The sequence below is a fragment of the Ostrinia furnacalis genome, unplaced genomic scaffold, assembly GCF_004193835.3.
Source record: "Ostrinia furnacalis isolate ACB-3 unplaced genomic scaffold, ASM419383v2 OfSCF7602, whole genome shotgun sequence".
Taxonomy (NCBI): Eukaryota; Metazoa; Arthropoda; class Insecta; order Lepidoptera; family Crambidae; genus Ostrinia; species Ostrinia furnacalis.
This window is the reverse complement of record NW_021137841.1, coordinates 210,464-232,630: the sequence shown is the minus strand read 5'-3', so window position 1 is coordinate 232,630 and position 22,167 is coordinate 210,464. Positions and strand designations below refer to the sequence as shown.

Here is a 22,167-nt window from a genome sequence, read left to right as displayed (position 1 = left end):
CAATAGATGGCGCATAATCCGAAAAATCAAATAACGATTATTTTACACCTAATTTTGCACTACAATCATGGAAAACTTGATAAATAAAAACTCAGGAAAATAAAAGATAATTACGGTTAATACATTTATTTATTCTTAAACATTTATTTTTGAGTATTGGAGTATGATTTTAAGTACCTACATTTTGACATTGATTGAAGACGTACCTAACTACCTACTACTTACCTAAGTAGGTACCTTAGTCCAGTCATTATAGTAAGTTCACCTCGGAATTCGAGATACCCAGCTGTAAGTCTGTAAATACGTGTATATTGACACCCTAAAAGTTGTCTCAAAACCTACATATGGTAGGGTGTAAGCAACTATTAAATTTCAAGGTCAACGGTCACAAAAATCGGTTTTTTGCGCTTTTTTTAGAAATATCTCATTTCCTGTGGGTTTTTTGCTATTTTTATTTATTATCAATATTGTAGAATACTAAATTCTCTACAAATTTTGTTTAAAAACTTTTTTTATACGGTGAACCGTTTTCGAGATAGAGGGCGGAGAGCGCGCGGTTACTGCATCACTTCAGGTCTACTTAAGCGGTTTAGATTTTTCATACAAAAGGATTTTCCCGCTAATTCCTGTGGGAATTTCGGGAATTCCTTGTTGTAACNTAAACAAAATTTGTAGAGAATTTAGTATTCTACAATATTGATAATAAATACAAATAGCAAAAAACTCATAGGAAATGAGATATTTCCAAAAAAGGCGCAAAAAACCGATTTTTGTGACCTTTGACCTTAAAATTTAATAGTTGCTTACACCCTACCATATGTAGGTTTTGAGACAACTTTTAGGGTGTCAATATACAAGTATTTACAGACTTACAGCTGGGTATCTCTAATTCCGAGATTCTTACCTAATTTAAGCTTAAATGACTGGACTACCTACCGTTTACGATTTTTCAAACGGATAGTATGGGTGGTCGAGCCATTTCAGCTGCGGTATGGTCCTATAACCCTTGTCGTAGGTCTTCAACCAGTCTCTGTCTTCCTGCGAGAGACTGAAGTCGAAGACCGCAAAGTTTTGAGCGATGTGGGCCGGCTTCAGCGCCTTTGGGATTGGTATGATACCGAGGTCCAACTGAAATATTATGAAAAAATAATTTAAATTTGTTACTCTAACACAAGCTTAGAAAGAAACTTGACTATTTTGTGTCTCATTAGTTTTCGCAATTTTGTATTTAAAAAAATAATAGTATTGTAATTTGTGCAATACAAATTATTGTACAAATTATCTAGTTTCTCGTTAATCCCTCGAAAAGAAAAAAAGAAGAAGGGGGCGTCCATTAATTACGTGAGACAATTTCGGCTATTTTTTGGAGGATTTACTCTGTTTGTTGTGGAAAAAAATACGTGATATTTCTCGACACCCCCCCTCTCCCCCACGTGAGATGTGAGGTTTTACTGGACCCCCCCCCCCCCTAAAAATGGACGCCCACTAAGCTAATTATGTGCTTGTCTTACAAGCGGGTTTAACACAATAGTCCAAGTGTAGCAGGGTTCGAACCCGCGTTCGGGATCTCAACTCTCAAATTGACAAGTCCAACACCTTCACAGTTCGGCTATTGTCGTTTAATTTTAAGTTAAATTGAGTTAAAAACTCACCAAATACCGCACTATGATCTGCGTAACCGTCTTATTATACTTCTCCCCCATCCCCACCAGGGCGGGGTCATCGACCCGGGGTGGGGGCGCGTCCTCCCTCGCCTTGGACGGGAACAGAGAGCCGAAGGGCGTGTAGCCCATCACTACGATGTGGTGGTCGCGGCAGTAGGCTAGGAGGGACGGCTGCTGGAGGTTCAGGTTGATCTGGAAGGTTGAGGTTCAATCAAGAACGGTAGATCATAGTAAAAATCAAAATTAACTTTATTTGTTTAGACTAATTAAATTAGTACAAGCAATGAATTTGAAAAGAATGATTAAAGAATGAATTTCAATGAATGAAAAAAGTATTTCTGTGTGGTTTTGGTAGAGCAGAGTGAGATAACTCTCACTCTTTCGACCAATAGGCCTGCCGAACCCGGCTTGCCTACGTGGGGAGTGTAGGCCACATACCTATCTGTTAAATAAAAGAGATCAAAATTTTGGTAATGATACTCCGTTTCAGCCGAAAGACGTCCACTGCTGGACAAAGGCCTCCCCCAAGGATTTCCACAAAGACCGGTCCTACACCGCTCGCATCCAGGCACCTCCCGCATCCAGGCAGGCTAATGATCTTACGCAATTTCAGTTAAATGTTTCAATTCAATTTCAGATCCTAACACTTATTTTGGGAAGTGGTTTAAGATCTCGGCTGCTACGCTAGTAGGGTTGTGGAGGGTATAGGTATGTAATTAGTACCTACTTTCATCTGTGTGTTTATTTATGTATTGTAACGGATCAAAACACAGAAACAGTAAATTCAACTGCACAGTAAGACAGATGTACTTACATAAGTAACTCATCAATAAACGTCGCGTTAAGACCCGTGTCTTACTATTTAATTGAAATGGAACGCTAAAGTTTAAAATCTTATATTCAACTGCACTGCTCTTCAATCCACTTGAAAAATTTACGTGTCCCCATTTTGACGCTAAGCCTTGTACGGCGAAGTTAATAAAAAGTAAGTATAGTGCCAAAATCTTTTAACATGTTGTGCCCTTTAGAGGCTTTATCTCACCTCGACTTGCAGCACCGCCGGCAGCTCCAGGCCGGCTGCCGCGAGGCGGTCTATCTGCTGCTGGTTGAAGTTGGACACGCCGACTGAACGCGCCAGCCCGAGCGCCTGCGAAATTTTACTCAGTTAGGTCATCTATAGTTTCCAACACGGCAAAAATCGGAATTCCAAACAGAAAGAAAAGCCACGATAGCCGAACGGTGAAGGGGTCGGACTGGCCGACTCGAGATCCGAGGAACGCTGGTTCGAATCCGCCGTGGCGCCGCTCGACCTTTGTGATGAGCCCACTCGTAACACATTACCACGAGGGGCTATCGGGACTATTAGTAACAAATTACTAATAATATCTTTAAAAAAATAAATTTATTTTATGTTCTTACCTTGGCTTCCAGCATTCCACGCCAAGTGTCGACGTAATCTGTGTAGTCGTAGCTCTGATTACCCTGAAAGGATTGTATGAAATTATTCAAGTTGCCTACTTTAAACATAATGACAACCGATCGAGCTAACTGCGCACCCCACGGGACTATATTCCAACCTCTCGTTCCCACCGCTGCAACTCCTGTGTAGCCAGGATCTACAGCTTGACCGCCAATAAAAACCCAACCAGTGAAGGTCAAGTTTGTCCCGGGGGAAAGTTAAACTTTAACTACGCACCTCGCTGACATGTGACTCTCTCTCTCTCCCACTTAAGTACACTTCACCGCTTTCGCCCCGTCTGTACCAGAGCGTCGATGTGACGTCACAGCCGCCGGGTGCGCAGTTAACTCGATAGGTTATAAAACTAATGTTTATACAAAGTAGTTCGTTAGTTTCAACCGAAAGACGTCCACTGCTGGACAAAGGCCTCCCCCAAGGTTTTCCACAATGAACGGTCCTGCGCTGCCCGCATGCAGGCTCTTCCCGCGACCTTTCCCAGCGTAGCGTGGGCCGGCCTCCTACTTACTAGGTGGACCGACGATCTGGTAAAGGTTGCAGACGAATGTAATGTAATGGAAATAGTATGGGCAGCACTTTACATGCTCATAGTGCCGTCCACACGTAGAATTCGTGTTACATTACAATACACTCGCCTGGACCCGGCTTTAGCAAGTGCAGCGTAAAAAGTCTTAAGTAGTTTTACTCACAAACTGTCCCACGGGCCAGTGTATCAGGTACAAGTCGACGTAGTCAAGCTTGAGCTGGTCTAAAGACTCCCTGAGCGCCGGCACCACTGCCTCCCGGGCATGGCGGTCGTTCCAGAGCTATAAATAAAAGTCCATTTAGGGTACCTAAAAATTTCTTGTATGTAGATTGTAGGTATAGTTCCAAAATACTGGATTGTCCTGTCGATGACATTGACAGTGGGGCGCCACCGTCAATACCGGATCGCTGGTTCAGATTTTTGCCATGTTGGAAACCATATAGTTGAACGATGGTAGCGCCCCCCTGTCATTGAGTTTGGTGGGACAGTTCAGCGTGGGTCATCTATATATATATACTTAGGTATCACAAGTTGCTTTCTTTCTTCCGATAGGCCCGATAGATAATGTCAAAAAAGTAAAGACGTCAGACGTATAGATGACCCACGCTGAACTGTCCCGCCAAACTCAATGACAGGGGGGCGCTACCATCGTCCAACTATATGGTTTCCAACATGGCAAAAATCTGAACCAGCGATCCGGTATTGACGGTGGCGCCCCACTGTCAATGTCATCGACAGGACAGTCCAGTCACGGTGTCCAGTATTTTGGAACTATAGCGTGAGATTGATGTCCATCTACGACCATGAGTACCTATTATCAATCGCTTTATACTTTTTTTCATAAGTTTATATGCTTGTTTCAACCGATTTCAACATTTAACCACTTTACTGGTATCTTAGTTCATTTCAATTAAAGGAATGGATAAATTCTTTCCAAAGATTTTCCAAGCGGTCTAAAACGCCCACGGCTGAACAAAGGCCTCCCCAAGCATTTCCACAAAGCCGATGGACTTGCGTTGTCTTTATCAAGCGCTTCTCGCGAACTACGATAGATCGTCGGTTACCAGAGTGCAATTTACCCTGCCTACATTACAGTACCTTAGTAGTAATAAACAGCTCCTCCCTCTTCACCCCCGCCGCTATCTTCTTATTAACGGCCCTCCCGACCTGGTCTTCCACCTTGTAAGCGTACGCCGTGTCTATGTGTCTGTAGCCGAGGTCTATGGCGGCGGAGACTGCATCCTCTACTTCGGTGGAGTGAGGCTCAATGCGACCCTGAAAAGAAACAAAAGAGCAATTACCTATACCTATTAGCTCATACGATGTCGTCGGTCCACCTTGTAGGTGGACGTCCCACGCTGCGTTTTCCGGTACGCGGCCTCCATTCCAGAACCTTGCTGCCCCATCGGCCGTCAGTTCTGCGTAATATGTGCCCTGCCCATTGCCACTTCAACTTGCTCCGTCGGGCTATGTCAGCGACTTTAGTTCGTTTACGGATTTCCTCATTTCTGATTCGATCTCGCAAAGAAACACCTACAAGGTGGACCGACCACATCGTAAAGGTAGCAGGGAAGCGCTGGACGCAGGCCGCTACCAATCGATCAACGTGGAAAACATTGGGGGAGGCCTATGTTCAGCAGTGGACGTCCTGTGGCTGAAATGATGATGATGATCAGCTCATATGCGCCAAGCTAGTTCCTCTGTGGTTGAGGAGAAGAAACTAAGGGCCTAACCTACCCGCTGCGTATGTTTAAAAAAAAAACAACTAACTATCTTCATTTAGATTGGATCATTCTTGTACAAAGGAAGCACATGCGTTCTGAAATATCGGGCACTCTAAAAAAAGAAAGCTAGTTATGGCAGCAACACCGTGTTATGTTATTTAATACTTGTAGTTAGTTTGTTCATTCGTTTATTTCAGCTAAATGACGTCCACTGCTGGACAAAGGCCTTCCCCAAGGCTTCCAATACATTTTATAATAAGTACCTACTTAGTTAGTCTGTAGACTTAAGTAATTTTACTTGTTTCTAGTGGTTTACGCGTCTACTTTAGCACTGACTGTCTCCGTCTTTATAAATAACATAAGAACTACTTTGATAGGTAGGTAGTCATGCAAAAAGTTTTACCAACCTGGGTGTTGTTGCCGAGCCAAGTTCCAAGTGCCAAGCTAGGTATCTCTCTTCCATCACGGAGTTTCAACTTTGGTGCCGGTATAACATCGCTAAACTGGAAAAAAATAATTAAAAGATCAAAATAACTTGAATAACGTTTTACGTAAATATCAGTTTTACAATTTCATTCAAAACGCGACAAAAATTAAAAACATTTTCAGGGTTTTTGATCATAAAAAGGGAGGGAGTTTGTCGAAAAGATTAAAAAATAACAGTTTTGGAGTTGTGTGAATTTCGGAACGCATATTATTACACCTTATAAATAAACAAAAATGACAGTGTTATGTTTATTAAAGGTACAGAAATAATTTAAGTTAATGCTTTCAAAACTAAACTTACCACAAAATTAGCGCACAAAACAAGAAGTAAAACATAATTACATAACATATTGGTTCACTAATCACTATTAATTCCGTGGGTAACCGTGACCTTTGGTTCTCGGAATATAACTGACTGGATTGACAACATGAATAACGGTACAATTGTGAACTAAAAAAGGGTAGAAACAGCGACCAGTAAAACTAGTTTTAGTAAAACAACATCTTCTAGCAAAAAAGAAAGAAACATTTATTACGATGAATATCACAAAAAACCAAAAGTGAATAGAAAAAAAGACAGAAATAGCACATAAAACATTACAAGAAAAGGAATAGTGAAGCAGTGCCACCCTTTCGCAACGCGATGCGCATTGCAATGGGATCCCACTCATTATTATGGCGTGGCCCACGGTAAGGAAGAACACGACGCTGGTTTTCTAGTTAGGTAACTAGACCACATCAAAAATGTTCGCCACGAAGACTGCTTGTTTATTTTCTGGGTTTCTTAGATAATTGTTAAAGGTAGGTCCAGGATAGACGTGGCGCTTCACAGGTTTCAAGAATGCAGAATTACCTAATCTCTTGGGCCCCCATGGACCTTCAAAAACCTGGTCTAGGTCGATAGTATATGACACAATCATCTAAGTACTTAAAAGATTATTATGATTTAAAACTTGAAGAACGATTCTATGTTTATGTTTGATCACATTAAGAAGACTTGTGAGCGCTGTGCTGTGGTGAGTGACCGCTACTATCTTTACGATAATATAATTAGTAAATAATAGCTCATTAGTTTTTACTAAACATTTGTTAAAGACGGAGCTAATTACATAATAATCGTATCATCTACCCACACTGATATTGTAAAGAGCAAATAAGATTTGATTGTTAGTTTGTATGTAGAATAAGTTCCGAAACTACTGGACCAATGGGAAAAGTTCTTTCACCATTAGAATCCTATAACCGTCTCTACCTAGTGGTACTAGACCACCTGCTTCAGACGCAGAGGACCCGGGCTCGATTCCCAGTGGGGGCAGATTTTTCTGTTCGATTTGGATGGTGGTAGGGCTTGTTCTAAGTCCGCCTGGCTAACTACCACCATCTTACCTAAGTCTGTCGCCATAATAACAATGTTAACAGCATTGTTGTGTTCCGGCAGTTAGAGGTAAGATAGCCAGTTCCTCCGTGGTTGAGAATTCCGGGTGAAGCTCGCTTCCACCTTCGGCCTGATCGTCACGTCACTTACCATCAGGTGAGATACAGGCCAAGAGCTGGGTCAGCTAGTAAGCACCTAGTAGCAGCAAAGAAAGCGGAATGTGAATGGTTAAAGGACGAAGCACAAATTATTATCAATCCGAAAGGGATCAACATAATCGCTTATGCTTAAATCGAGCTATCAACCGCGAGGCGAGGCGTTTACGTTACGGTGCAGGTGTGCGTTGCAGATTGCTGTTACGGAGTTCCATACAAAGAATAACAGACCTCCACTTTATACGATTACGATCCGTTTGATTTAAGTGTGCTCCATCTTTTAAACAACGCTTTCCTACCTGTAGAAATCCACGCAAAGACGCGGTAAAAAACTAATCCAATAAAATGACCATTCTTAAAGCAAGTGCGTCTTACATGGTCATGATCCAACACAGTACAAAAGGCATTGTTTATACTACCATTAGCTCCTAATCGCTACCAATAAGTATAGACCCCTAACAAGCAACCGTTGTAAGCTCTTTTGTAACAAACTCTTGTTACCCAGGGTTCAATGCCAGCTGGATGCGAAACCAGTTAATCAGTGATGCAAAAGCTTGCTTGAGACAAAGATTAGGTATGTTCAGGTGCGTTTTAAAGGCTTTTAAACTCTGGCGAACAATGGTACCTACATGAGATCATAATTTTTATTGCCTTTTTAGTGATCCGATCGTTAAAAATACCCCACGAAAAAGCGACTCGCAAAAACGGAATTTTAGTTACTTCAGCTAGAATTACTGGTAATTAGGTAGCTGGTCTTTGATTATTGTATTTCAAATATGTGTACATTAAGCGTTTACACAGCTGCTGTTGAATTTTTATTTATTAATGTAGTAGGTAGTTAACCATGTGGTTTCCGCAGAGTAGAATGGGACCACTTTACCCATGGTGTAAGAGGCAAAATAGAGCTCCACAACACATTTAGCCAGGGTGGGGAATGTAGGCTAAATCCGCCATTTGCCTCTTGTAAATTAGAGAAAGGTAGCAGGAAGGCGCTGGATGCAGACTGCCACCAAGCGGCCATTGTGGAAATCATTGCTGAAATGATGATGATGATGAAATTAAAGAAGGTAATCCTATAGTGAAGACTAAGAGACCGGATGATGAGCTAGTTAAGTTAATATTCGTTCGTTTCAGCATAAAATTTAATAAGTACCTACTGGTTTCAGACAAATGACTTCCACTGAACTGGACAAAGATCTCCCCCAAGGACCCTGTGTGTATCCAAATTTTAACCGCCTCTGTAGTCTAGTGGTAAGACCCGGGTTCGATTCCCAGTGGGAGCAGATTTTTCTGCTCGGTTTGGTTGGTGGTAGGGCTTGTTCTAAGTCCGCCTGGCTAACAACAATGTTAACAGCATTATTGTGTTCCGGCAGTTAGAAGGTAAGATAGCCAGTTCCTCCGTGGTTGAGGATTCCGGGTGAAGCTCGCTTCCACCTTCGGCCTAATCGTCACTTACCATCAGGTGTGACACAGGCCAAGAGCTTCCTCGTTGTGGATAAAAAAAAAATGTTCAAAGACGCTACAGGTCTTCTGTCTGCAGTGTATTCTGCTAGTTTATCTTTGCCAAGATTTCTGCCTACAGTCCCATCTACCAATCGACTTGAATCAGCCTTGACCGGCAGTCTCCGGCGCACCTTCGTCATGTACGCGCTGTGGTTATTCGCTTTATCCGTGGCTTGTGTGAGTACATAAAATTAATTGTTTTATTTAATACTAGCTTTCCGCCCGCGGCTTCGCGCGCGTGGACTACATTATCTACAATTTTACGAAACCCTATTTTTTTCCAAAATAAAATTTAGCCTATGTTACTCGTAGATAATGTAGCTTTCGAATGGTGAAATAATTTTTAAAAACGGTACAGTAGTTTTTGAGCCTATTCATTACAACCAAACAAACAAAGTTTTCCTCTTTATAATATTATTAGTGTTGAAGTGTAGATAGATGATACGTTGTTTCGTCCTAGAGTCCATCTGGATCATATCCTTAAAACTTTCCCCCTTATTAATAAAAGTTACACCCTTGACCCTAGTTGAACTCTGGCTTAAATTTATCATTTAGTATAGAATATGTCATGTCATTTTAATCCAAGGTTCATCGTAGGTGTCACTTTTTGGGTAAGGGTGTAATTAAGTTGTCGGCCGTTTGGTGTAGTGGTTCGAAACGGACTACTATTCCGGAGGTAGCGGGTTCGATTCCCGCACAGTACAAACATTTGTGTGCATGAACATATTTGTTTGTATTGGACTGCGTGTTTTCTATGTATATAAGTATGTATTTACAAAAAAAAGTATTTAAGTATGTTTATATCCGTTGTCTAGTACCCATAGTACAAGCTTTGCTTAGTTTGGGACTAGAAGCGCAGTGTAAAATGTCCAGGGTATTTATTTATTTATTTATTTGCATGGGATATGGGCACTACGCGGAATCATCTGAAACTTTTTTAACAGTAAATACTTAAATAGATCCCTTTTTTCATCCAAACGACGTCCACTGCTGGACAAAGGCCTCCCCCAAGGATTTCCACGACCGGTCCTGCGCTCCCGGCATTCAGGCATTGCATTCAGGTACTTTTCGCGACCTTCACCAGATCGTCGGTCCACCTTTGGGGGTCTGTCTTCATCATCATCATCATCATCATTTCAGCCATAGGACGTCCACTGCTGAACATAGGCCTCCCTTAATGCTTTCCACGTTGATCGATTGGTAGCGGCCGGCCTGCGTCCAGCGCTTCCTTTACGATGTCATCGGTCCACCTTTCCGGTCCTTAAATATATTCCTAATCTTGATATTTTAGGGTTTGGTACCTGTAAGGAAAATAATTCTATAGTCATTTTGTAGTCGGTCTGTTGAACTAAATCTATCAACTTAATTTGTTATCGTCGGCCGCCTGGGCTAAATGGTTTGCTTATACCTACTAATGCCAGAGGTCGCGGGTTCGTTCCTCGTGTAATACAAACATTTGATTGTGTTTATCTTTATTTGTAATAGAAGGATCTCGAGTGGAAAAAAAGAGAAAAGTGATAGTCATTTCCAATGAGGATAGGTACAGAACCTTCGGTGATCGAGTCATGACTTATGAGTACTCCTTGGTACAGAGAATGCGATTTGTGGTTTTGCGAAGGTAATACGATAGAGAATAATAAGTACAAAGTGCAAAAACCACCTCTTATTATGGGCATTTTTTTTATCAAATAACCAAAAAAACACGTATTTAAAAGCAGATTTTTTTCAAAAAGTATATTTTTTTATTATTTGTTGGCATTTTCAGGGTTTTTTTTAGTATCGTCTGTTATTTAGCATTATTACTGTTTTTATTTTATCAGGATATACCTCTTAGTTTATAAGTTATTACGTTTTCTTTACAATAAGTAATTGGAAGAAAAAAAAATCTATAAAAAATTTAAAAAAAACTCAAAATTTTTGACCTCTTTTTTGTCGATAAAAATAGGTCTGGTTTCACCTAATTTCATATAATGTGCACTTTATCGTGACTCACACTGTATTAGAAATATTTTTAATTTTGTAAAATTATTCAAATGGTCAATGGTTGGTAGTTTGACTATGACATAGTGGAACAATGCAAACCTTTGTGTGACATAGAGACTATGATATACTCCAAAGAGTATAGAGTTCTTAATCACGAATTTCATCTTGAAATATGTCAATGTCGTTATAATGTCAAAAGTGATTATGGCGCTAAAATATTGAGTAATTTTAAATTGAAATTCGCACCATTGAAGCCATTACACAGAATAATAATAATGAAATAGCTGTGTGAGTAGGTAAAATGATTTCTGGCCATCATCTCAAACGGGTCCGTGGCCGAGTCCCCCAGTATTCGACGCACCCGTGGTTGAAGCCCACCCGTGGTTTAATATTAAAATGATATTAAATTTAAATAAATTTAATATCATTTTACCTATCATATTTTTTTCGGCTTTTGCACTAAGTACAGTCAACGAAAACCATGCATGTTTGACGTTATTTAAAATGATGTATTTAACATTTTGTTAAAAATACTTAAAACTTTTATAATTAAAACTTTTATTTGTAGTTAGTTAAATGTAGAGAGAGTAGAGTTATTTTAAATACTGATTGTTACAATTATTTTTATTAGGTAAAACGATTTACATGTTATTATAGGTAAATAAAACCTATGATAAAATATGATAGGTTAAAATAAAACCTATTATATTTTTAGGTATCATTATGGTAAAATAATATTAAACATTTATTTGTACGATCAGTATAAATATTTATTCGTTTATAAATATATTTGTGACTGACTGTACATTTGATTAAAAATTGCTTCTATCTGATCGGGGGCGTCGACCACGGGTGCGTCGAACACAGGGGGACTCGACCACGGACCCTCTCAAACGATATGGAGATATGGACATGATACTCTTTTCGTAAAACAAAAATGAACTCTAAAAAATTAATAAGACCTAACCCAAACTGGGAGGAGGACCTAGAGAACACAGTGGTGGTCGGACCTTCAGATGTGGACAGAATCAAGAGCTACCCCAAGTCTGCCTTGAAGAAGAGACCGAAGAAACCATGCAAGTGCGAGGTAGAGTCTTTGAGTACCTCACAAAGGTGACGCCCGTATTCACAAATATTACTGTGAGGTCTCACAGTGCGCGTGGACGCACAGGGTCACACATGAACCAATCACAGTTCACAGAGCTCTATTCAACGTTGTGCGTTCGATTTGCTGCTTCACATAAGCGAGCATTGTTTGTGAATACGGGCGTGAGTTTCTTTCGCCACTTACATCGCTCATACTATGAGCTGGTGCAAGAAGAAGTATGTTGTCCCGGAGTGGTGGTAGGGCAAGCTATATTTGGGACGTGTTTATGTGCCCTAGAAAGGGCCTACGTTCTGAATCTACTGAATAAACTTTGAATTTGAAACCTCAATTAAAAAAGTAACGCTATATGTGATATAGTTCAGTCTACGCTGTGTGTGTTACGCCCGTATCCACAAACAATGCTTGCTTAAGTGAAGCTGAAAATCGAACGTACAGCTGCATTTTGAAGTTGAAGCTCTGTGGTTCGTGTGTCACCCTGTGCGTCCACGCGCACTGTGAGACGTCATAGTAATGTTTGTTAATACGGGCGTTTGGTACCAGCAGAGTAGTTTACAACCCCACTCTTTTTGTAGATGTCGTAGGAGTTGATTTTGGGAGAAATACGCGAACATAGGCTTTTCCAATCCATCTGGCCAGCTTTTGGAGTGGAGGCCAAATCCTCGATGCTTCTGGTAAAAGACAATGCCGGAAATTGGCGTTTTTTTTCGCGCGGCCATCGACCAAACAGACTTCCAGACATCATGACTTCCAGACATCATGACATCCAGACTTCATGACATCCAGACATCATGACATCCAGACATCATGACATCCAGACATCATGACATCCAGATATCATGACTTCCAGACATCATGACATCCAAACATCATGACATCCAGACATCCAGACATCATGACTTCCAGACATCATGACATCCAGACATCCAAACTTTCGCCTTTATAATATTAGTAGGATTTATTTATTTTATTAATGACCTGATGATAAGATGCTAAGGCTGAATGAATATACAATTTACACAGTGTCATCATCATCGACACTGTGTAAATAAATTACTTATCAGCCTTATCAGTCTTAGCACACTGTCTTATTTATTTCCGAGTCAAGACTTACGTTTTATTTTCACGAAGTTTTGGAGACACGAAGAAGTAAATACCTTATAGGCCGGCAACGCACCTGTAACGTCCCTGAGACTGCGGCGGGTGTCTATGGGCGACGGTAATTAGTAATTACCTGATGGTAGGTAATTACTAATTACCTACCATCAGGTGATCCGTTTGCTCGTTTGCCTCATGTCACATAAAAAAAAAAACCTATAGATCTTTAACATACGAGTACTTATACCTTGGATTTATGTTATCCGACTTATTGTTCTAGAGGAAAGAGATTTGAGGAATTAGAGTAGAAAATAATTAGCACCATGTAAGTAGTTCTGTACCTCTAGTAGGAAAAACTTTCGAGTTCGTTTCGTTGCGTATTCAAAGTGTCATCGAAAAATTTTGTATGAAAAATTAAACAGCGCCCCCTATATTATAGCCGCCCTAGGGGGCGCTGTTTAATTTTTCATACAAAATTTTTCGATGACACTTTGAATACGCAACGAAACGAACTCGAAAGTTTTTCGTACTAGAGGTACTGATACCGAAAATACATAGTTATCTTCGATTTGTTATTTATACATAACTAACTAAACTAACATAATATACAGGGTGACTGGAACTGAACCCGCCATAGCTAATACGCGTATAAAGGAGGTCATTTGCTAATTATTTATTGAACCTTACTTTCTATGACTAAAGTTTTATAGTTTAGAAGATATGTCAATTTTTATACTTTTTTCAGATTTTTCCGAAATTTGACCTAAAGACTGCTTTTTTTTTTCTCGCATGATTTTAACCGATTTTTTTATTTGATACTAATATCGAATAAACCTTTAGTCAAATAAAATAAATTTCAGATCTAGATAATGATTCAATAACTAGTTACGAGCCGCCAAAGTTCAACAAAAGTACAAACCACAATAAAAAATTCAAGTTCGAATTCGATTAAAAAAAAAACTAATGGTGATAATGGATTGCCAATGATCTTAAAAATATCTCTAGCTTCTCTTCTTTTCAATGATATATCACACGTAGTAATTAGATATTGAAATTTATTAAAAATTCAAAGTTTATGGAAGAAAATGGAGTAATAATACGAAAATTATCCATACAAAGTTTCTTCAAACATCTCATATTTTCTGCTATACTCCTTTTCATAACTATTTTTTGTGTGTTTTTTGAAAAATGAATTTAAAAATAATAATCACATTATGAAGAAAAGAGTTTAAAAAAATTCAAAATCAACTTTGTATGGATAATTTTTGTATTATTACTCCATTTTCTTCCATAAACTTTGATTTTTTGACAAATTTCAATATCTAATTACAACGTGTGATATATCATTGTGTGTGATATACAGGTGGCAGGGAAGCGCTGGATGCAGGCCGCTACCAGTCGATCAACGTGGAAAGCATTGGGGGAGGCCTATGTTCAGCAGTGGACGTCCTATGGCTGAAATGATGATGATGATGATGATGATGATATATCATTGGAAAGAAGAGAAGCTAGAGATATTTTTAAGATTATTAGCAATCCATTATCACCATTAATTTTTGTTTCAATCGAATTCGAAGTAGAATTTTATTATCGTGGTTTGTACTTTTGTTAGATTTTAACGGCTCGTAACTAGCTATTCAATCATTATCTGGATCAGAAATTTATTTTATTTGAATAAAGACATATTCGATATTAATATCAAATAAAAAAAACTGTTGAAATCACGCGAGAAAAAAAATTGAAGCAGTTTTTAGGTCTAATTTCGGAAAAATCTGAAAAAAGTATAAAAATTTACATATCTCCTAAACTATAAAACTTTAGCCATAGAAAGTAAGGTTCAATAATTAGCAAATGACCTCCTCTATACGCGTATTAGCTATGGCGGGTTCAGTTCCAGTCACCCTGTATAGTTATTTCGACCGCCAAGTTGTACTATCGGCAACAGTGTTAACTGCCCATTGCCAGTGATGTAATCTCGTTCTATCGCAAAGAATCACCATTTGATGAAAGCGAGAGCAAAAACGGAAATGGATAATTAACAGTGTGGCCGTGTGTACCTGTCCATATGTTTCTTTTTTTTGTTCTTGTTCTTGTTTTGGTGTGCAATAAAGAGTATATTATTTACAGGCCCAAAGTTCGGGAGTAGCACCGAAGATCAAGCTCAACGATGGGCGAGAGGTCCCAGCGCTGGGCATCGGCACATGGCTGGGCTTCACGAGGGATGTGAGTATTTTGAACATCTATTTAAACTTGTTATAAGGCATCATGCACTTTATACTAATGTCGACCAACAAGATATTTTTTTGCTACTACTCTAGTGTTTAAAGAACGTCTTACACTACGCTTGCCAGTATACTAATTCCATTTCAGTGCTAATTCTTTGGCACTGCTAACACAGGTCTTTACTCTTCTTCCGTAAAGAGTGTGCTATTCTAACACAGGCAATTTTTGCCTTGACTTCAAGGCACCACGAAAATAGCAAGAGTCGGAGCGAAAATGGGTATGTTTTTTTGACGCGAAGGGAATGCTTTTCTCACTGTCACCACCACTGCCAGAGGACAGGGTGGTGTGTGGACTTATTTATATATTCCGCCTTGAAAAGGACGTGATATAATAGGCGTGAAAGCTTGTAACCTACTGTTGCAAGGACGTAAACATTTTTTTTTCTTTTCCTCAGGGTGGGCGAGTGGAGGTGAAAGGTGATGATGTCCAGAAGGCGGTGGAGTGGGCCATCGACGCAGGCTACAGACACATCGACACTGCGCACATCTACAACACTGAAGATCAGGTACAGATATAGTTTGTCTACTGGCACAATTAATATCTACGTGAAAAGTCTTTTTGCTGCTAGAAGATAGATAGATATAAATCGTTTATTTGCAAACAGTGTAAACACTGCCCTCAAAAGGGCAAAACATCGATTTTCAGCTCTTGCTAGAGAACGCACCAAGCGCACGTGAATGGAATGAACCCGCCCGCTTTCGGAAACAATAGCAGCATTAGCAAAAAACAAAATCCATTGAGACGCGAGTATTAACAAAGTGGTAGAAGCACTAGCTTATGCCAGCGGATTTTCGGTCTGCCACAGAAAAACTATACCGCGCCCCTTTTCCCCTAAAGCGGGATAGAATAATTGTTTTGTTGTTTCCAGGTTGGCAGAGCCGTAAACAAAAAGATATCGGAGGGCGTCATCAAGAGGGAAGATGTGTTCATCACTACGAAGGTACCCAATTGTATTTTATTTGTCTTTGTAATAAATCTAAAACAGTTTAATGACACCTACAGACAGAAGAAGTAGCCTTTACTAAAATTACAGTTTGGTAGAGTTCGTTCGTTCGTTCGTTTCAGCCAAATGACGTCCACTGCTGGACAAAGGCCTTCTCCAAGGTTTTCCACAATGCACGTTAGAGTACCTACCTACCATTAATCTCGGTAGTATTTTTAATCAGAAATGCAAGATAGTTAAAATAGGTTAAAAGAAATAAGGATATCCTCAACCAACATTTGCGAAAATGATCAATTTATCAAAAAAAAGAAAGAAACATTTATTACGATGAACATCACTTAGTTATGGACAGAGAACGTATGTACGGAAAAAAAGACAGAAATAGCACATAAATATTACAAGGAAATAAAAAGTGAACTGAGCAGTGCTATCCTGTCGCAACAGCGATGCCCATCGCAATGGGACTCCACTCAGCATATGCCGTGGCCCACGGTGGGGAAGGCCACGACGCTAGTTTTCAGTGTGCCCCATGCTGAGTGGAAGCTATCAATCTTTGGGTCGTGTGTATTTAATTTAGAAATGGTCTCAGAAATGGTATGTAGTCTCCATAGCCCATATAGACAGATTCCCACCTAAGGTTGTACATTTTTTCAACCTAAATCGCTTGTCATCATCTTTCCAGCTGTGGAACGACCGCCACGCCAAGGACTCGGTGGTGCCGGCGCTGCGCGAGTCGCTCAAGCAACTGAACCTGGACTATGTGGACTTGTACCTCATCCACTGGCCTATAGCTGAGTTGGTAAGTTGTGACTTAAAAAAACTAACTATAGTCTGGTCACTCACACTCACACTCACTGCGAGTGCGAGCGAGTCGCACAGTCGCGACAGCAATATAATTACGCGCGAGCGATAAGAATGGGTAGCTTGGGGTCATTGGACAAAATTCTACGTGCTCACGGACCAGGCTTTATACGCTTAGCGCTTAACTCAGTCCGTGCCTGAGGTATAGGAGCGGCACGAGTAAAGCGAGACAGGGGCCCAGAACAGACGGTGCAACGCAACTGCAACGAAACTGCAACTTCTAGTTACTTTTGAGTTGCATCTAAGTTCTGCGACCAGTTTGAAAGTTTGAAACTGGTCCCGTCATGTGTGGTCTCCCAACGGACGCTATGGCAGAAACTTAGATGCAACTCAAAAGTAACTAGCAGTTGCAGTTTCGTTGCAGTGGCTTTTCACCGTCTGTTCTAGGCCTTAGGCGTGCTTAGGCGGAGTTGCACCATCTTACTCAAATATCTGTCAAACTCCATACAAAAAACACCGGTTATCATTTAAGTTACGGTCAAAATTAGGTGGTGCAACTCAGCCTAACAGTGTTATTTGTTAACAGAGTTGACTTTTAGTATTCTGCGGGAGAAGTTTTGTGTATTTCATTGCTTTAAAAACAGTAATATAGTTCAATAGTGCTTGTAACTTCAATTTACTAACTTCGTAAGTAAACAAAAGACAGGCAAAAAATTTCCACCTGTTACAGCACCAGCTGAGTTAAATCGTGAAGTGATGGTAGGACCAACTACTTATAGCACTATTTCAGTGTCCTGAAAGCTATTAAAGAATTTGAAATCTTATCTATAAAAGCGAAAGGTCAACGAAATCTAAGAAACTACAAATGCTAGGTATCTCAAATTTTGCATGGGGGTTCCTTTTAGAACGTAGGAGCTCACTAAGACGGGATTTTGCAAAATTCAACCCCTAAGGGGGTAAAACGGTATCCACGCGTATGAAGTTGCGGCCGCTAGTATGAAGGTGCAATGAAGGCACTTGAGAGGCACTAAGCTTTAAAGTATTGTGCATGAATTGTTTTATCATGTTGATAATACAACGTGCTCTTTTTGATTTCCTAGAACTCTGGGTATTAAGACCACTTCAAAGAATGGAATGGCATTATACATTTTTTGTTAAATTCAAAAAAAATTTTCGACTTATTTTTTCATACGAAATTATTTAAAAACTTAATTTTTCACTGAAATAATTCATAATTTACATACACTTATCAATAAAAAGTCTGCACAAAAAGACTAGTGACAATTTTGAAAAAAAAAAAAACTAGATTGATACATCTAGAATCCAAAATATCTTCAAAAATATGCTTTTAGAAACACATATTCCTAAGACTCTTTAACTAGTTTTTATTTATAGAATATTCCCCTAAAATTTCCGGAAAACAAAAGGAGCACGTTGTACATTGTTATAATTGATTTCGAATTTCGATTCCTTCCACAGTCCAACCACTCTCTCGCTAACATCGACTACGTGGAAACGTGGCAGGGCATGATAGAGGCCCGGGACCTGGGCCTGGCCAAGTCCATCGGGGTGTCCAACTTCAACAAGGCGCAGCTGGACCGGCTGTCCTCGCTGAGCAGGGTGAAGCCTAGCATGCTGCAAGTCGAGGTTAGCTGACTATTCCCACCTCTCGTTCCCACCGCTGCATCTCCTGCGTAGCCAGGATCTACAGCTTGACCGCCAATACGAAGCAATCAATGAAGGCCAAGTTTGTCCCAACTGAAAATTACTGTCATTGGATCTGCAAATGCTTTCAGATACGTTTTGTTCAGGGTGTCGAGCCCAAAATGTGTCAAAAACAATTAATGCATAGGTTCATCATCATCATCTCAGCCATAGGACGTCCACTGCTGAACATAGGCCTCCCCCAATGCTTTCCACGTTGATCGATTGGCAGCGGCCTGCGTCCAGCGCTTCCCTGCTACCTTTACGATGTCGTCGGTCCACCTTGTAGGTGGACGTCTCACGCTGCGCTTTCCGGTACGCGGCCTCCATTCCAGAACCTTGCTGCCCCATCAGCCGTCAGTTCTGCGTACTATGTGCCCTGCCCTGCTATAGGCTGGTGCTGATAATATACTCAATCCTAACTTGAATAATCGAGTGAACAGGCATCTTCAGGGGCCGCTCGCTCCACCATCCACCATAGATCGCGTCTGCACCCCTCTGGTGTGACCATTCAAGAGCAAGCCCATGCTAAAAAAAAAAGATTTTTTATGTCTGGTCCGGGAGCACGTAGAATTTTGTCCAATGACCCCAAGCTATCCATCCTTATCGCTCGCGCGTAATTATGTTGCTGTCACGCTCGCACACTCACTGCGGGCGCCCGTCGCACAGTCGCGACAGCAATATAATTACGCGCGAGCGATAAGGATGGGTAGCTTGGGGTCATTGGACAAAATTCTATGTGCTCCCGGACCAGACTATAGAACTAATAAACAAGAACTTTTATTTTCCAGATCAATCTGAACCTCCAGCAGCCAGAACTGCTCGCGTATTGCAAACAGAAGAACATCGCCGTCACCGGGTACACGCCCTTCGGATCTCTGCTGGACAGCAAGGCCAGGGACGACGCGCCTCCGCCCAGGGTCACGGAGCCGGCGCTGGTGGCTATAGCACAGAAGTATAATAAGACCGTACCGCAAGTGGCGCTAAGATACGAGGTACTTAGTTTTTAAATAAATAATATACTGATGAAGGAGGGACGTCTACCACCACCAACGTTCGATTTGCTGCTTCACTTAAGGCTTCCACAGACCAAACGCGGGGCAGTAGCAGCGCAGTTTGAATGCGGGCCCGCGCAAGTTGTAATACAAGAAACTCTTTGAAGTGTGTCACACAAATTTGAACGCGGGCCCGCGCTCCAACCGCGCCGCCCTGTAACTGCCGAACGACAAAACGAGGCGGCGCGGGTGCGGGACAGAAGCGGCGCGAACGCGGGCCCGCGCTGTTGTATTACTATGGCGGCCATATTATCAGCATGACAAAGACGCAGGGCGGTAGCAGCGCGTTGAAAGCAGTTTTCGAATATTTAAATTTTTGACAACCGCCCGCGTTGCAACTGCTCTGATAATGCGCTGCTTTCAGTGTGCCTCAGCCGCGCCGCAACTGACCCGCACTGCTTCTGACCCGCGTTTGGTCTGTGGAAGCCTTTATGCAAGCATTGTTTGTGAATACGGGCGTGAGTTTCGAACTTTGCGCATTAGTTGGCATCTCTCTATATCTCTATGGTTGTTACAAATGTATTAAGTGTTTGCATTATTCGCAGATAGAGCTAGGAGTGATCCCCATACCCAAGTCGACCAACAAGCATCGCATCGAGCAGAACATCGACGTGTTCGACTTCTCGCTGAGCCAGCAGGAGCGGGACCTGCTACGGAGCTACGATCGGCGCTACCGCGTCATAGCTGTGAAGCACTGGGAGGCCTCGCCCTACTACCCCTTCGAAGTATAAATAATAATTCCAGTTTCTATTTCAATAAAGATAATTGGATAATGTTGTCTCTTTCACTCTTAGACTCCATTAATAGGATTTGAAACTTAATGTCCTACTATCCTACAATCCCGCTATCTTCTTTTTTCATCTACAACGAGGAAGCGCTTGGCCTGTATCTCACCTGATGGTAAGTGACGATCAGGCCGAAGGTGGAAGCGAGCTTCACCCGGAATCCTCAACCACGGAGAAACTGGCTATCTTACCTCTAACTACCGGAACACAACAATGCTGTTTATGCTGTTAACATTGTTGTTATGGCGACAGACTTAGGTAAGATGGTGGTAGCTAGCCAGGCGGACTTAGAACAAACCCTACCACCAACCAAACCGAATAGAAAAATCTGCCCCCACTGGGAATCGAACCCGGGACCTCTGCGTCTGAAGCAGGTGGTCTTACCCACTCGACCACAGAGGCGGTTGATCTTTCCTATCTTACTTTCCTAATCAAATCCTACTATTCTAAAATATCTTATTGTCGCAATTCTATCATTTTTAGTTGCATTAGATTCAATAAGAGACCCCTAAGGACATGGAGGTGGTAAACCCTCCACCGATTGTTTATGTCAGAGGTACTCTATTCGTGGACTTCTTGCTATCCTACAATCCTGCTATCCTATCCTAATTTCTACTTTTTACCCTATTCTATCTTACTTGTGCTACTGTGGTATTCTATCTTATCCTAACCATAGATAAATAAATCTATGTCCTAACTAAATAAGTATGACAATTTTATTGTGAAAGTTATGAGGACGGGTTTGTTACTCTCTCACGCAAAAATTATCGAACGGATTTCGATGAAACTTTACATTATTGAATACATCAGAACATCGACGTGTTTGCTTCCTTGCTCACCCTCTAGAACGGGAGCCTACCTACCTAATAATGGTAGGTAGGTAAGTACTTTTAAAAGAAACTACGTACCTAACGTAATACCTAATCTTCCATTCCAAAACTAAATAGCTCTAAAAGATTTAAAATTTCTGCTGAGTCACCCCGCATTTTCTTGAGATGAACGCGAAAACATAAAAACAACGCAAATACGAATAACCTTATCTTAACTCCGGCCCTTTAGGGCTGTAGCTCGTATTTTGCTGAAATATACCATATCTCCAGCTGATAAAGTCTACATCGCAACCGCATGATATCTAGTCAGACTTGGCGCCACCCAGACAACGCTTCGCCAACGAAAAATTTATCAAATCATATCCCTTTATAAAACTTTTCATTCTATATGCAACCGTATCCGCTAGAAAATAAAATACAATTTTGCAAACAAAACACTCCTCGCCGAAAACGCATAGGAGGTTATATTGAAAAGTCAATACTGAAACTGCAAACACCAACATAACAAATTTGAGCCTTATTCTTGGTGAAATACAATACAATTTCGATTGGAGTTGTCGGAAAAGTAACAACGTTTTGACGTCTTCTCGCGGGGAAGTTTTGGCGCCAGTCTGTCCGACGCCATTTTGCCGTTCGTATTGTGGAAGCGAAGGCATTATAGTTTGTCGAG

At 40.9% G+C, this 22,167-nt stretch overlaps 2 protein-coding genes across 2 annotated transcripts; one reads left to right on the top strand and one right to left on the bottom strand.

The window, feature by feature from the left end:
- Positions 1–202: 202 nt before the first annotated feature.
- On the bottom strand, positions 203–6,392 carry LOC114365545 (aldo-keto reductase AKR2E4-like). The gene is made up of 9 exons (XM_028322148.1): positions 6,179–6,392; positions 5,799–5,894; positions 4,766–4,942; positions 3,831–3,947; positions 3,084–3,146; positions 2,707–2,811; positions 1,653–1,856; positions 933–1,128; positions 203–237 (listed from the first exon to the last, which is right to left on the bottom strand). The coding sequence occupies exons 1-8, from the start codon at positions 6,224–6,226 to the stop codon at positions 940–942; spliced, it is 999 nt and encodes a 332-aa protein (XP_028177949.1). The 5' UTR covers positions 6,227–6,392; the 3' UTR covers positions 203–237; positions 933–939.
- A 125-nt stretch (positions 6,393–6,517) lies between these two features.
- Positions 6,518–20,656, top strand: LOC114365544 (aldo-keto reductase AKR2E4). The gene is made up of 9 exons (XM_028322147.1): positions 6,518–6,567; positions 8,976–9,087; positions 15,224–15,319; positions 15,774–15,884; positions 16,248–16,319; positions 17,005–17,121; positions 18,603–18,770; positions 19,619–19,822; positions 20,428–20,656. Exons 1-9 carry the CDS (start codon positions 6,521–6,523, stop codon positions 20,611–20,613), a joined length of 1,113 nt encoding a protein of 370 aa, XP_028177948.1. The 5' UTR covers positions 6,518–6,520; the 3' UTR covers positions 20,614–20,656.
- Positions 20,657–22,167: the final 1,511 nt, after the last annotated feature.